Below are 12,786 nucleotides of genomic sequence, written 5' to 3'. Positions count from 1 at the left end.
CATAGGCTGCTATTGAATTTCTAATGGATCCGACTTCCGGTTCCGGAATTACAGGGTGATAAGTACGAACACGCAGAAAATGTCGATTTTAATAAATTCTGCAATGAATGTATAAAGGTGAAAATTTTTCCAAAATATGACCACAACTGCTTCGATTTGTAGTATTAGGTCACTAACATCCATTCAAAGTCTATTTGGCCACATTGGCCACCATCCTCGGTTCCGGAAGCTCCGGCGGAAGTATCTAAATTCAGAATAACAGTCACATCGGTTTCTCGGAGATGGCTAGACCGATTCGACTAAACTTGGCCTCAAATGAAAGGTATTGCGTCCCCGTAAATGGCTATTCAATTTCATCCCGATCCGACTTCCGGAGTTACAGGTTGTGGCGTGCGATCACATAGCAAATTGTGATTCAAACCGATACTCCGATGAAAGCAAAAAAGGTAAAAATTTCGCTAAAATGTCTCTCAAACAACTTAAATTTGCTGTTCTAGGTCACCGACGGCCAACCAAACTTTCGTTGACTACATTGACCACCATAGACGGTTCCGGAAGTGCCCGGGAAAAGCGGCCATCTTTCAAAATTTACGAACTCACATCAGTTTCCCGGAAATGGTTGGACCGATTTTCACAAACTTAGTCCCAAATGATAGCTATATTATCCCCACAGATGTATGTAAAATTTCGCACGGATCGCTTGTATGGTTCCGGAAATATAGACTAAATCGTCCGGTCACATATGAAATTCCCATATAAGCCGGAACTCAAAAAATTTTTTCAAAGGGGGGACCCCATGAAATTTCAGAAATCGAATTCGTATTTTTGATGCCAAACATCTTTAAAATGCATGAAACGTCGAGATTTTATGTTATCTCGAAAAAAATTTTTTTTATAAAAATCGACTTTTTGGGACTTTGCCGATTTTGCACCTTTTTTCAGATCAATATTACCGTGGCTGTTTTTTCTTTTTCAAAATTTTAGAACTCGAATAATGATTTATTTTCCTGTATATAGTTGTCATGTGATGTATAATAATAAAATGTAATATATGCATTTAAAAGCTTTTAATGAATATAAACAACGCACACATTCTCGTGATTCATGATTGAGAAAGGCACAATTGCACCGCTAGGTGGATTAAAATAGGTTTTTATAAGGTGTGTCTTCTATAATACAGGGCAAACTCGATTACCTGGGGTTTCGATTTTCCGGGGTGAATGATTCGATTAATCGTAGACTAGAAAACATAAAGTAAGTAAACGGAGGGTCGTCTGTTTCTTATCTCCAGTATAATATACATGGCAATGTCACATACAACAGCTATCGTTTCTTTTAACACTCATTTTAGTTAGAAGAGGGCGCATTGTGCATCCAAAAAGAAATCCTTATCTTTGTAACATCATTTAGTTGACTAATGTCGTAGCGGATTGTCAGGTAATCACTACGCATGCAGTCTTCGCAAATTCTCCCACTCATGTTTGTCACCAGCGAAGAACTACAGCAGGTTACATTGATAATGGGTTCCCGGCGGCCTCAGCGAGAAGTACTGCTGGCGCCCTCTTAACATAGCCTAACATCCATTTTTACTTGAGCTACCCAAGAATTGAAATTGCCTCCAGTGACTGCCGGATGTCTTATCAGAATTTTGTTAACCATTTCTCGACCAACTTTTTTCTACCATATAGGGTTGCAACCTATTTTTTCTTAGAACTGTTGGCATCATGAAACACGAAAAACCTGGTTTAATAAAGATATGTGCTTCTTTCGCAGTGCTAGAAGCTGCTCAATATTTACTTTTCGATCAAGTCCAATTTCATGAAGAAGGGTAGTTGAAGGCAGTCTAAATTAGAAAGTTTTATCAGTTTCCAATAATATTTACATATTGGCCACGAAAATATTCAAAAATTTCACTTTCACCATTAACAGAAACTATCCCTGGCAGCACTGTTTCAGCGGAACCCAATCAGATTAATTGTGATAACTTTTTTTCTACTCATCATACTTATAATTGTTACTGCTCGAATGAAATATATTAGTCCCAGTTGTTAGCCTTACTTGTTGTAAACATACGTTAAGTAAACCAACAGTTATAGTCGTTTAAAAACGTGGTTGTATATCAACAACATTGGCATGAATGGGTTGAAGATGCCATTAGAATTCTGAGCAGGAATCAATTGTTGAAGGGGATAATGGAAGAAGAGCAATATTGTGTCAAAGTCCACTGGAACTCAAAGCAGGATATTCATCAGAATTTTACACCGGATTTCATTTAAAATAGGAACATGATCATAATCTCCAGCAGAATGCTATTTTGAGCAGGATTCATCAAAATTCAGTGAAAAAAAGCATAGAAATACGGATAAGGATTCAATCGAAATTTTGAAATGGATTCCATTGGAATGCTAAGAAAATTTCGATCAGAATCCTAGAAAGTATCCAAACAGAATCCTGAACAGCATGTCATCATTATCCCAAGAGAGTGTCAGAAACCGACCGAGTAAGTATAATGACATTTTATGTGTAGAAAAGGCCTGCACCAATATGGGTATTACAAGAAAAACATACTTTTAGTTTAAAACTAAAAAGTTGCATATTTGGCAACACTGCCATAAAAACTATCATTTTTTTTTTCCAAATTCATTAAACAAATCCTTCAAAAACCATCTCTCTGATTGATTCTAGTGCAAAGAGTACCAGAGATATAATCCAAGAACTATTTTTTTAAACAATTTGTTAAAATTAGGAGTGTTCCCATGGACCGAGGGATGGTTAAAAATGACACAATAATTTAGGATATTATATATTGGCTCTAGATGAACAATTTATTCAAAATTAGATTCAATTCGTGAAGGTCGATTCCAAGTTTTGGTTTATTTGGCCACTTTGCGCAGAATAACCCATATATAAGCTTTTTTGAGGTGCGCCAAAATTTATGAGGTGGTGATGATGATGATGATGATGGTCCCACCTCATACCCCCACAAAGGTGTGAGCTGAATGATTTATCTAGAAGATAATTCATATTTTAACTCATGACAAGACCAGTTAACAAAAAAACGGACTGGTTCAATTTGCAGACATAGCCTTAACCCTAGACCCCCCGAAAAAAAGTTTTGCTCGCTGCAATGATCGAATTAGCACTATAATCAGACATTCTAGTTGAAATTTGAATCTTTTTCGAAACACCCGGATAATCGAATCATTTTCCCCGGATAATCGAATCACGAATAATCGAATCCCCGGATAATCTAATCCCCGGATAATCGAGTCCGACCTGTACATTCTTATTTCACTTAGCACGTACCCCACGACTACCACGAAAGTAGACGCAGACTCACTTCAAACAAAAAAGTATAGGGGAGACCGGGGCTAGTTTGCGATGTTTTCAGTTTCCATTTTATACCGCTTTGATGTACATAGATCTTGCAAAATATACCATGCGGCTTTAGCCAACATCCCTGAATTTTATCAGTGTTTGTTGCATTGTCTTTGATTTTATAGACAAAATGTGTGACGTGGAAATCCCGCCAATTTACCCCGGCCCCGAGGTAAGTTGGCAGTATGTACGAATACGCCACAAAATGGAGATTCAATTATATCAAAGGTTCGTGCTGAATGTCTTTTCAATAAAATTGTATATTAACCGACAATTGCCAATATATTTTAGTCTCAATACCCCGGCATTTTACTATGACGTGTATTCTATATTCAAAAGCATATTTTCGAAATTCTTTGGGCGATTGGCCGAAGTAGGTCCCCTGCATTGGCGAGATACACAAAGTTTTACTTTGGAATGAATTCCAAAAATAAAAATATTTGATGACTATATTTGCACTGTAAATAGTAGCGCCAACTTGCCCCGCGTGCGTCACCGCCAACTTACCCTAACCGCAATCTTACAAAAAAAAATTTATTTAAAAAATAACTTTAATTCATGGATAGATTTAATATCTATACGGATACTGAAACCTTTTTTACGCACTATCGAAAAATAAAATCAATTGAGAAAGTGTTTATGTATTAAAAAATTTACTTAGTATGCTCGAAAACACAATATCGCCCACAACTTTTACAAAACAAATTTTTTTTTAACGAAAACACATTGGATAATGGGTTTGACATAACTTGAGCTACACAATGAGAGGATAGCGCTGCCTAATAGAAACGAAGTCAAAGGGATTCCGCCAACTTACCCCGACTACCAACTAGCCCCGGGCTCCCCTAATATTTAATTAACTTAATCAATATGAGTTCAATGTTATCTTGATGTGATTATGTTTTGAAATGTTGGTGGAATGGGTTTGGAAGTGGAGCGGGTGGGGGTTTAGTAGAGTGGGAGTGGAGGATGCGTCAGAAATCCTTCATCTTATTTCGGTATACGGGGTGGATGAAGGAAATGCGGATGTGAGGGTGGTCCAAAAGGAGAGGTGTGATGAAGGAGCGAGATGTGAGGGCAAAGGTGGGGGAGGGAGGTTGTGCTGAGTGGCGACACAATACTTAACCGCAAATGTTACCTTTCATTTGAGACTTGGTTTGAGAACATCGGTTCAGTCAACACCGAAGAACCGATGTGACTTAAATTGTGGAATATGCCCGGAATCCGGAACTTCCGGAATCGTCGATAGGGGACAATATATCCAAAGAATGTTTGATTGGCAATCAGTGAACTAGATGTGCGAATCGCAGTAGTTTGGTGACCATTTCAATAGTTTTTAGCCTCTGCGGTGTTACGATTATACCGATTTATATGGAAAAATCCAGTATACTTACTAACCAACCTGTAACTCCGAAACTAAGAATCAGAACCGAATGAAATTCAGCAGCAGTCAATGGCATTACTGTATATTTCATTTGAAATTAAGTTCGTAAAAATCGGTATAGAATTCGCAGGGTAATAGGTGTGATATTTGCTTAGGAACTTGGCGAGTTCCCCGGAGACATCATGAACCGTCATAGGTGGCCAATGTGGGCAAAGTTGCTTTTTTATATTATTTTCTATTTGATTATATTGTTTTGTTTGCATTACATTTCAAATTTAGTATATTGCGTGTTCAGCCACAAGTGACGACTTTTCATCCCTATTGTTTACATGATTCAAGTAGGGGAGCTCGGGGCTAGTTGGCGGTTGGGGTAAGTTGGCGGAACCCCCTTTTCTCCGTTTCTATTACACATAAAGCGCTGTCTCTCGTTGTGTACCTCTAGTAATGTGAAACGCATTATCCAATGTGTTTTTGTTGTGAAACATTGTGTTGTGTAGAAGCTGTGGGCGATATTGTGTTTTTGAGCATATTTTGTAAACTTTCTTAATTTTAAGCATTTTGTGTTATTTAAGGTGGTTTTTAATCTATTCCTCGAACGATTATATTTTTCGATAGTGCGTGAAAAGAGCTTTCAGCAAGCATATAGATATTATACCTTTTCATACCCAAAAGTATTTTTTTTAAATGCTTTTTTATAAAATATGCGGTTGCGGTAAGTAGGCGGTAACGCACACGGGGTAAGTTGGCGGTACTATTTATAGTGCAAAAATTATCATCATATATTTTTATTTCTGGAATTCACTCCAAAGTAAGAGAAACTTTTTCTTGTGTCTCTCGTCAATGCAGGGGACAATTGTTTCAGTCAATCGCCTGAAGAATTTCGAAAATTTACTTTTGAATATGGAGTACGCGTCGAAGTCAAAATGACGGGGTATTGAGACTGAAATATAATGAAAAGTGTCGAATACAGCTTTATTGAAAAGACAATCGGCACATTTCATATGGACCACTTATGTAATCGTATTTCCATTGGATTGCTAATTTTCTGGCACTCCGCCAATTTACCCCATACATACCGCCAACTTACCCCGAGGCTGGTGTAAGTTGGCGGCTTTTCCGCGTCACATATTTTTGTCTCTAGAAATGAAGAATCAAACATTTAAAAAAAACAGAGATGTTGCCAACAGTCTACCCTTTCATGCAAAGTGTGCTATTTGGCAAGTTCTACCAAAATCAACGCGGTAAAAAATGTAAACTGAAAACACCGCCAACTAGCCCCGGTCTCCCCTAACTATTATTAAGATATAATATGCTTTCTCAGTTAAGTATTTCAGTAGGATGTTTAAAACCAACTTGTCTTGTGAATAAGGAGCTAAACAAATCTTATAAACTAACTTATAAACAATAAAGAGAGCTAATCGTTGCAATGGAAGATTGCAACGATTTTTGTCGGAAGTTGTTATAATACTGTTCGTCATAATTTCTAATGTTTCTATGTTTGCGAGTCTGTGCAACTCATTTGTGCTAATCCAGGGAGGACGCTTCAAAATCATTTTCAGAAATTTATTCTGAATCCTTTCAAGCGTTTTCTTCCTAGTAGCACAACAACTTGTCCAGATTGGCACTGCATAGAGCATTGCCGGTCTAAATATTTGTTTATAAATTAATAGTTTGTTCTTTAGGCAGAGCCTAGAATTCCTATTTATGAGAGGGTATAAATATTTTATATATTTGTTGCATTTTGTTTGGATTCCTTCAATGTGATCCTTAAAAGTGAGTTTTCTATCGTAAATCAAACCCAAATATTTAACTTGATCTGACCACGTTAAATTCAAACCATTAAATTTAATAATATGGTTATTATTTGGTATAAGAGAAGAAGCTCTCGTCTTATGTGGAAACACAATCAATTGTGTTTTTGCCGCATTAGTGGAAATTTTCCATTTTTTTCAGGTAGTCATTGAAAATATTCAAGCTCCGTTGCAGTCGACTGCAGATAATACGAAGACCAGTGGCTGAGATGCTAGTATCATCACAGAAAAGTGACTTTTTACAGCCTGTAGGTAGATTTGGAAGATCAGAGGTAAAAATATTGTATAGGATTGGTGCGACGCTTGATCGTTGAGTGACGCCAACTTTAAAAGGTAGCTAATTAGATTTACAATTCTGATAAGAAACCTTTAGGGTACGGTTAGAAAGATAATTTTTAATCATCTTTATTATGTAAATTGGAAAATCGAAATCCCACATTTTGGCAATTAATCCTTTGTGCCAAACACAGTCGAAAGCTTTTTCGATGTCTAGAAGAGCAAATCCAGTGGAATAGCCCTCTGAGATATTTGCCTTTATCATGTTAGTTACTCTCATAAGTTGATGTGTAGTTGAATGTCCAATACGAAATCCAAACTGCTCAGGAAGAAAAATAAAATTCTCAATGATATGTGACATCATTCTAGTTAGGATGATTTTTTCAAATAATTTACTAATAGAAGTGAGTAAACTAAATGGTCGATAGCTAGGTGCTTCTGCTGGGTTTTTATCTGGCTTCAAAATAGGAATATCCTTGGCATTTTTCCATCTTTCAGGGAAGTATGCTAATTCAAAACATTTGTTGAATATTTTGACCAAGTATCTCATGGTGATATCGGGAAGAATGTTGAAAATTCCATCATAACCTGGAGCTTTCATATCTTTTAACTTTTTCATGATGGATTTGATCTCATCATAGTTTGTTTCAACAATATCGTCTAGAGACAATACTTGGTTTGAAACGTTTTCATATTTTTGTAAGACTTCGGTTTCAATAGGACTCACAACGTTGAGATTAGAATTATGGACGCTTTCAAACTGCTGAGCAAGTATTTGAGCTTTTTCGTTTGTAAGAAGTATGTGGTCACCTTCCTTCAAAGCTGGAATTGGTTTCTGAGGTTTCTTAAGAACCTTAGAAAGTTTCCAGAAAGGTTTAGAATTTGGCTTAATTTGTTCAACCTCTTTCACGAAATTTTTATTTCTTAAGAGTGTGAATCTATGCTTAATTTCTTTTTGTAGATCCTTATAGACACATTTCATAGCAGGATCAGATCGTTGTCAATAATAGGAGTATTAAATTTTTTCTGTGTTGTTGGTACTGATAAATTTCTCGCATCAACTATAGATATACTTAAATTTTGTAATGCCGTATCAATGTCAGCTTTATTTTGTAAATCAAGGTCATGATTAAAATTATTCTCACTATAAGTTTTGTACCTTTCCCAATTCGCTTTGCGATAATTGAACACTGAGCTAATGGGATTGGAAATAGCTTCTTGAGAAAGTGAAGAAGTTACTGGAAGGTGATCAGAATCAAAGTCAGCATGTGTAATCAATTCGCTACAAAGGTGACTTTGATCTATCAAAACCAAATCAATTGTTGATGGATTCCTTGCAGACGAATAGGACGTAGGACCATTCGGGAACAAAATTGAATAATAACCAGCAGAGCAATCATTAAACAGTAGTTTACCGTTGGAATTGTTTTGAGCATTATTCCAGGCTTGGTGTTTGGCGTTAAAATCACCGATTATGAAGATTTCTTGTAAGTTTTTGTAAGTCTCCTTTCAAGAAGTTAACTTGCTCGCCAGGGCACTGAAAAGGCAAATAGGCTGCAGCAATAAAAATGATACCAAGATCAGTTTCAACTTCGATACCCAAACTCTCGATCACCTAGGTGTCAAGAGACGGCGTAACGGAATGTTTGATCCTGCGATTGACCGCTATTGCGATTCCTCCGCCGAATCCAACAATTCGATCAAATCGATGAATAACATAATTGGAGTTACTCTTCAATGTAATATTTGGTTTTAAAAAAGTTTCGGTCACAACGGCTATATGCACATTATGTATCCTCAAGAAGTTGAAAAATTCGTCTTCGCACGTTTTTAATGAACGAGCATTCCAATTTAATAAATTTAAATGATTATTTAAAGTCATTGTTAAACTTTAATTTCATTACAATTTTGTTAGCAATTTCCCACCCCGCTTGAAAAGCTTCAAACATGGAGGTAGAATTTAACATGGCAATCATCATAGGTAACATAGAGTCCTGCAAGTATTTTAATTTTTCTTCCGTTACGCTACCTAGATCCATTGGACTAAAGGAAGCGTTGGATGCAAGCGAGTTTGTAGGCGTGGTAACAGTAGCCGTTATTTTGGCCTTGTTACCTGCCACTGAAGCATAAGATGACACACCATTGTAGGATGGTGTGATGGAGGTAGAAGAAGTTGTTAATCTATTTTGAATCGGATTAACACGTTTGGACGTGTTTTCTTGAAGTATACCTAATAAAGTAGGTACATTTTTTATTTGTTGTTTTTGTTGTCTAGAACGAGAATTAATAATTTTTTTCTCGAAGAGGACAACCCCAGAAATTCGATTTATGATTTTAGCTACAATTAGCGCATTTGAAACTTTTTGTGGTTTTTTTCACCGGACAAGTATCTTTCGCGTGCGATTTATCACCACAGATCATACATTTGGAATCCAAATGACAATTTTTTGTGCCGTGCCCAAAGCCTTGGCATCTACGACACTGGGTCAGATTTTGAATTCTGCCCCCATGTCATCTATAATGTTCCCCTTTTTACTCGCACGTGGAACATAAAACGTGCTTTTTCAAATACTTTCAAATTATTAACCTCATTACGGTTAAAATGAATTAAATAAAGCTCCTGGATAATTCCAGAGCATACTGGCGTGTTATCGCCGCTAGCCTTTCTCTTCATAAGAATTTCGTTTTCTTCTCATTGGCATTATGCGCAATGCGAGTAAATTTAGAAATTTCATCAGCTTCACATTCGGATAAAACATCGAATGAGTTGCTGCAGTCAATTGAATTTTCGGGTGGAGAAGATACCCTTTTCCGTTTAGCTTTAATTTTTGGCACACGGCCTTTCTGGGAGGACCCAGGCATGTTGGAGAATTAAATATTTCTTTAGGCTGAATTGTTCTTAAAAAATGTTTTAGTCTTCAAAAAGACTGATCGAGCGAAAATATAGGTGGCCTTGAGAAAGACTGTTGCTGTTGAAAAATTCTCGGTAAAACAGGAGCTATCAAGATTTGTGACCGGTTCGAACGAAGGTTCAAGCCGGTATGCCTTCCTGTTTTATATCTGTTACTGCATATTGCTGAATATTTACTGTTTGTATTGGCGTTTGGTGTTCAAAAAAGCATCGGAATAAATATACTTTTTGGCCGGTTTTTGAATAATTTACTACTTAAATGCAATTTAATAATCTTCACTAAGCCGTATAGGTGGTCAAAATCGATTAGAAACTATCGGAGTTATAGCAATATAAAGAAAAGAAGGGAATTTTGACGAATTTTAAAGACTAGTTCCATAAAACATGTAATATTAAATTATAAAATAGACAAAACACGAATATTTTAAACAGGCTTCTTTGCGAATGATTCTGGAATAAAACTATCCTATTTGATTATTAGGGAAATGCTACGTCATTTACAAGGGGGAGGTTAGAATTTTGTGACCAAATGCTACGAGGGGGGAGGGAGGGGTCGAAAATCGCCAGAAAAAAGCTACGTCATTTGTGTACGGCCCCTATAGAAAAAGTCACGAAAACGTTGTAGGGTTAAAGAGACCAACAAGATATTCCGAGATCGATAACATTAATTATACATACTACTTACAAACTCACAATTTGTCGCGTTAAATCGTTTGGTATATGAGATTCATTCCCTCGAACCGCAGAATATATTTCTTTAATTTTAAACAGCACCTGTACATTTCTGTCACAAATATAATCGGGTAGCTGCTGAAACGTAAATCATATAAAAATGTCTTATGCAGTACTATTTTCACCCTCAGTTGCACACGTCAGCAGATTTCCTATACCTTTTACTGGTTGTGTAGCCATCAATATCCATACAATCCGGGACGCTATGAATATTTCATTCCCAGGCCAAGTAATACTTCACTAGCTATGATAAACGTGCTTAGACTGCCAGTGTGCCAATATTTATTATACGAGCGATTATCGATTTCATCAGCCAGCTGATAATCCCGGCCCGGGTGCGGTGCTTTTACATCGGATTTTCTCGTATAAACAGTTATTCCATGAAGATTTTTCTATTTTTGTTCGTCTTCTGTATGCTGCGTGGAGGAGGCTTGCCATTGCTCATGGATTCGGCATAGTCGTTTTAATACCATTATTTGTCACTAGTTATCACAGATCACAAAAAATCCAGCCATTCTTTTCGTAGGTAAACTGACCCTTTTTAGTTTGAATACAACCTTCTTTCGGCAGTCCGTCCCTGAGAGCTGCTGCTAATGGAAGAAACTTTCAAGTAGCAATGGTACTTGCCAAGCTCAAAATCGATACGATTAAGAACAGCTTAATGATAGTAGCTATATTATGGTCTTTTTTATCCCGCATCGAAAACCACTTGCAGTACGAGGTCAGGAGTTTTCCAAAGATAAGTTTCGTGAGCTAATCTTTTTTTTTACTTCTCTTTCCACAGCATGACGACTCAACCAACGTAACGTCCGACGAGGAAACTAGCTCGAAACGGTCGGTCCGATTCACCGAAGAATCAACCATTCGGGATGCGTGCTGCGACGGAGAGGTCCAATCCGGTCTCGGTGAGGGGGAACTGGGCGCAGGCAAGCCCATCAACTACATGTCCGACACATTGAAGCGACATTCGTCCAGTCTGTTCCACAATGCACTCCGGCCGAATTCCGCCGTCCGGCAGTTGTTTCCCAGCGCGGCGATCAACCCGCTGCACTCGTCTGCGAGTGGGGCAACGGTGACAACCGTAGCGACCACAACTACCATGGCAACGGGGACGATGCTGGCAGCGGTTAATACGTCCAGCGCAAGCCCTGCCGGCAATCCAACGGCACTAACTCAGGAGGCGCTGAAGGCGTTCGATGACTCGAAAAAGCCAGCTCTGGTTCACCAGCACAGTACCACCAGCAATAGCAGTAACAGCAACGTCAACACCAGCAACTCGTCTGGGGTGGCAGGTGGCAGCCCGGGTGGAACGTGTGGCGGAGCGGAAACCGATACCATTCGGCGGACGATCGAACGGAATGCCCTTCGCCGGTCGCTTATCAAGTATGAACCCAAGTGAGTGAATGCATAGTTTTGTTGTGTACATACATTAACTTGAAATGGGGTGGATTCGGAACAGGGATGCGGTTGAGGGTCAATTGTGGGACTTCTCAGATTTAACAAGTCTATATATAAACGACCAACCTAGCACTAAACACGAATGTTTTCTATAGTGCAACGTTTTTGAAATCAGGATTTTGTTCTTATTTGGTGAAGGTTATTTTTGTCAGGTCGATAAATGACTTCTTACTTTCGATTTTCGTCAAAATCCGAGTATCCAATATTTGAAAACTTTTATCATTTGAGCTATGTTACTATGTTTTAGTTGCCGGTGTCGGTGGTAAAACATGATGATGAGTTATGTTCTACCATAGACCATGCGGTAGACTTGAGTGCAACGCTTAACTCCTACTTAGCAGAAGGCAAAGAATTCTTCACATTTCCTTTCGATCATCTCCATATGATCCTGCCAAGTCCTAGTTTTCCGTTCTAAGTTTATAACTGATTCGCTCTAGGATACCTATCCGTCTTTCAATTTCATTGCTTTCGTTTCTCTTGGTCTAAAATTTGCCGAAAATAACCAACAAAATCGATACAGCAGTGTAACTTAATAAATAATAGTGCTAATCCGCTTTCAAGGTTATTTTGCACGTCTCCGTCTCCTCGCGGTTTCAGACTATTTTTCTTCTTTTGTGTGTGCGTGTTTAACGTCATTTGGCCAGCAGAGCAGTGAAGCAGTAGTGTTTTTTTTTCTTTACGACCCACATTCATCCCCTTGAACCAAGGAGGATACCTTGGAGACTATCGAATGTAGCCACCTTCCTAGCTCCCCACTGCTCCACGAAGTTTGCCAACTTTCGAGGGTTCTCTGATGAGTAATACTGAAAAATTCGCTGAAGCAAATTGGTCTTTCA

The 12,786-nt window shown here is 38.0% G+C and overlaps 1 protein-coding gene across 3 annotated transcripts in view; it reads left to right on the top strand.

The window, feature by feature from the left end:
- LOC131684135 (uncharacterized) overlaps nt 1-12,786 on the top strand; it is a 385,715-nt gene that overhangs the window by 339,234 nt on the left and 33,695 nt on the right. For all 3 annotated transcript variants that reach the window (XM_058966716.1, XM_058966715.1, XM_058966717.1), the window contains exon 6: nt 11,277-11,887. In XM_058966716.1, coding sequence (XP_058822699.1) covers nt 11,277-11,887 — 611 coding nt within the window. The remainder of the gene's footprint in view (nt 1-11,276; nt 11,888-12,786) is intronic.

Source organism: Topomyia yanbarensis, chromosome 2 (assembly GCF_030247195.1).
Source record: "Topomyia yanbarensis strain Yona2022 chromosome 2, ASM3024719v1, whole genome shotgun sequence".
Classification (NCBI taxonomy): Eukaryota; Metazoa; Arthropoda; class Insecta; order Diptera; family Culicidae; genus Topomyia; species Topomyia yanbarensis.
Note: the sequence above shows the minus strand (reverse complement) of the source record. Positions and strands in the feature narration are given on the sequence as shown.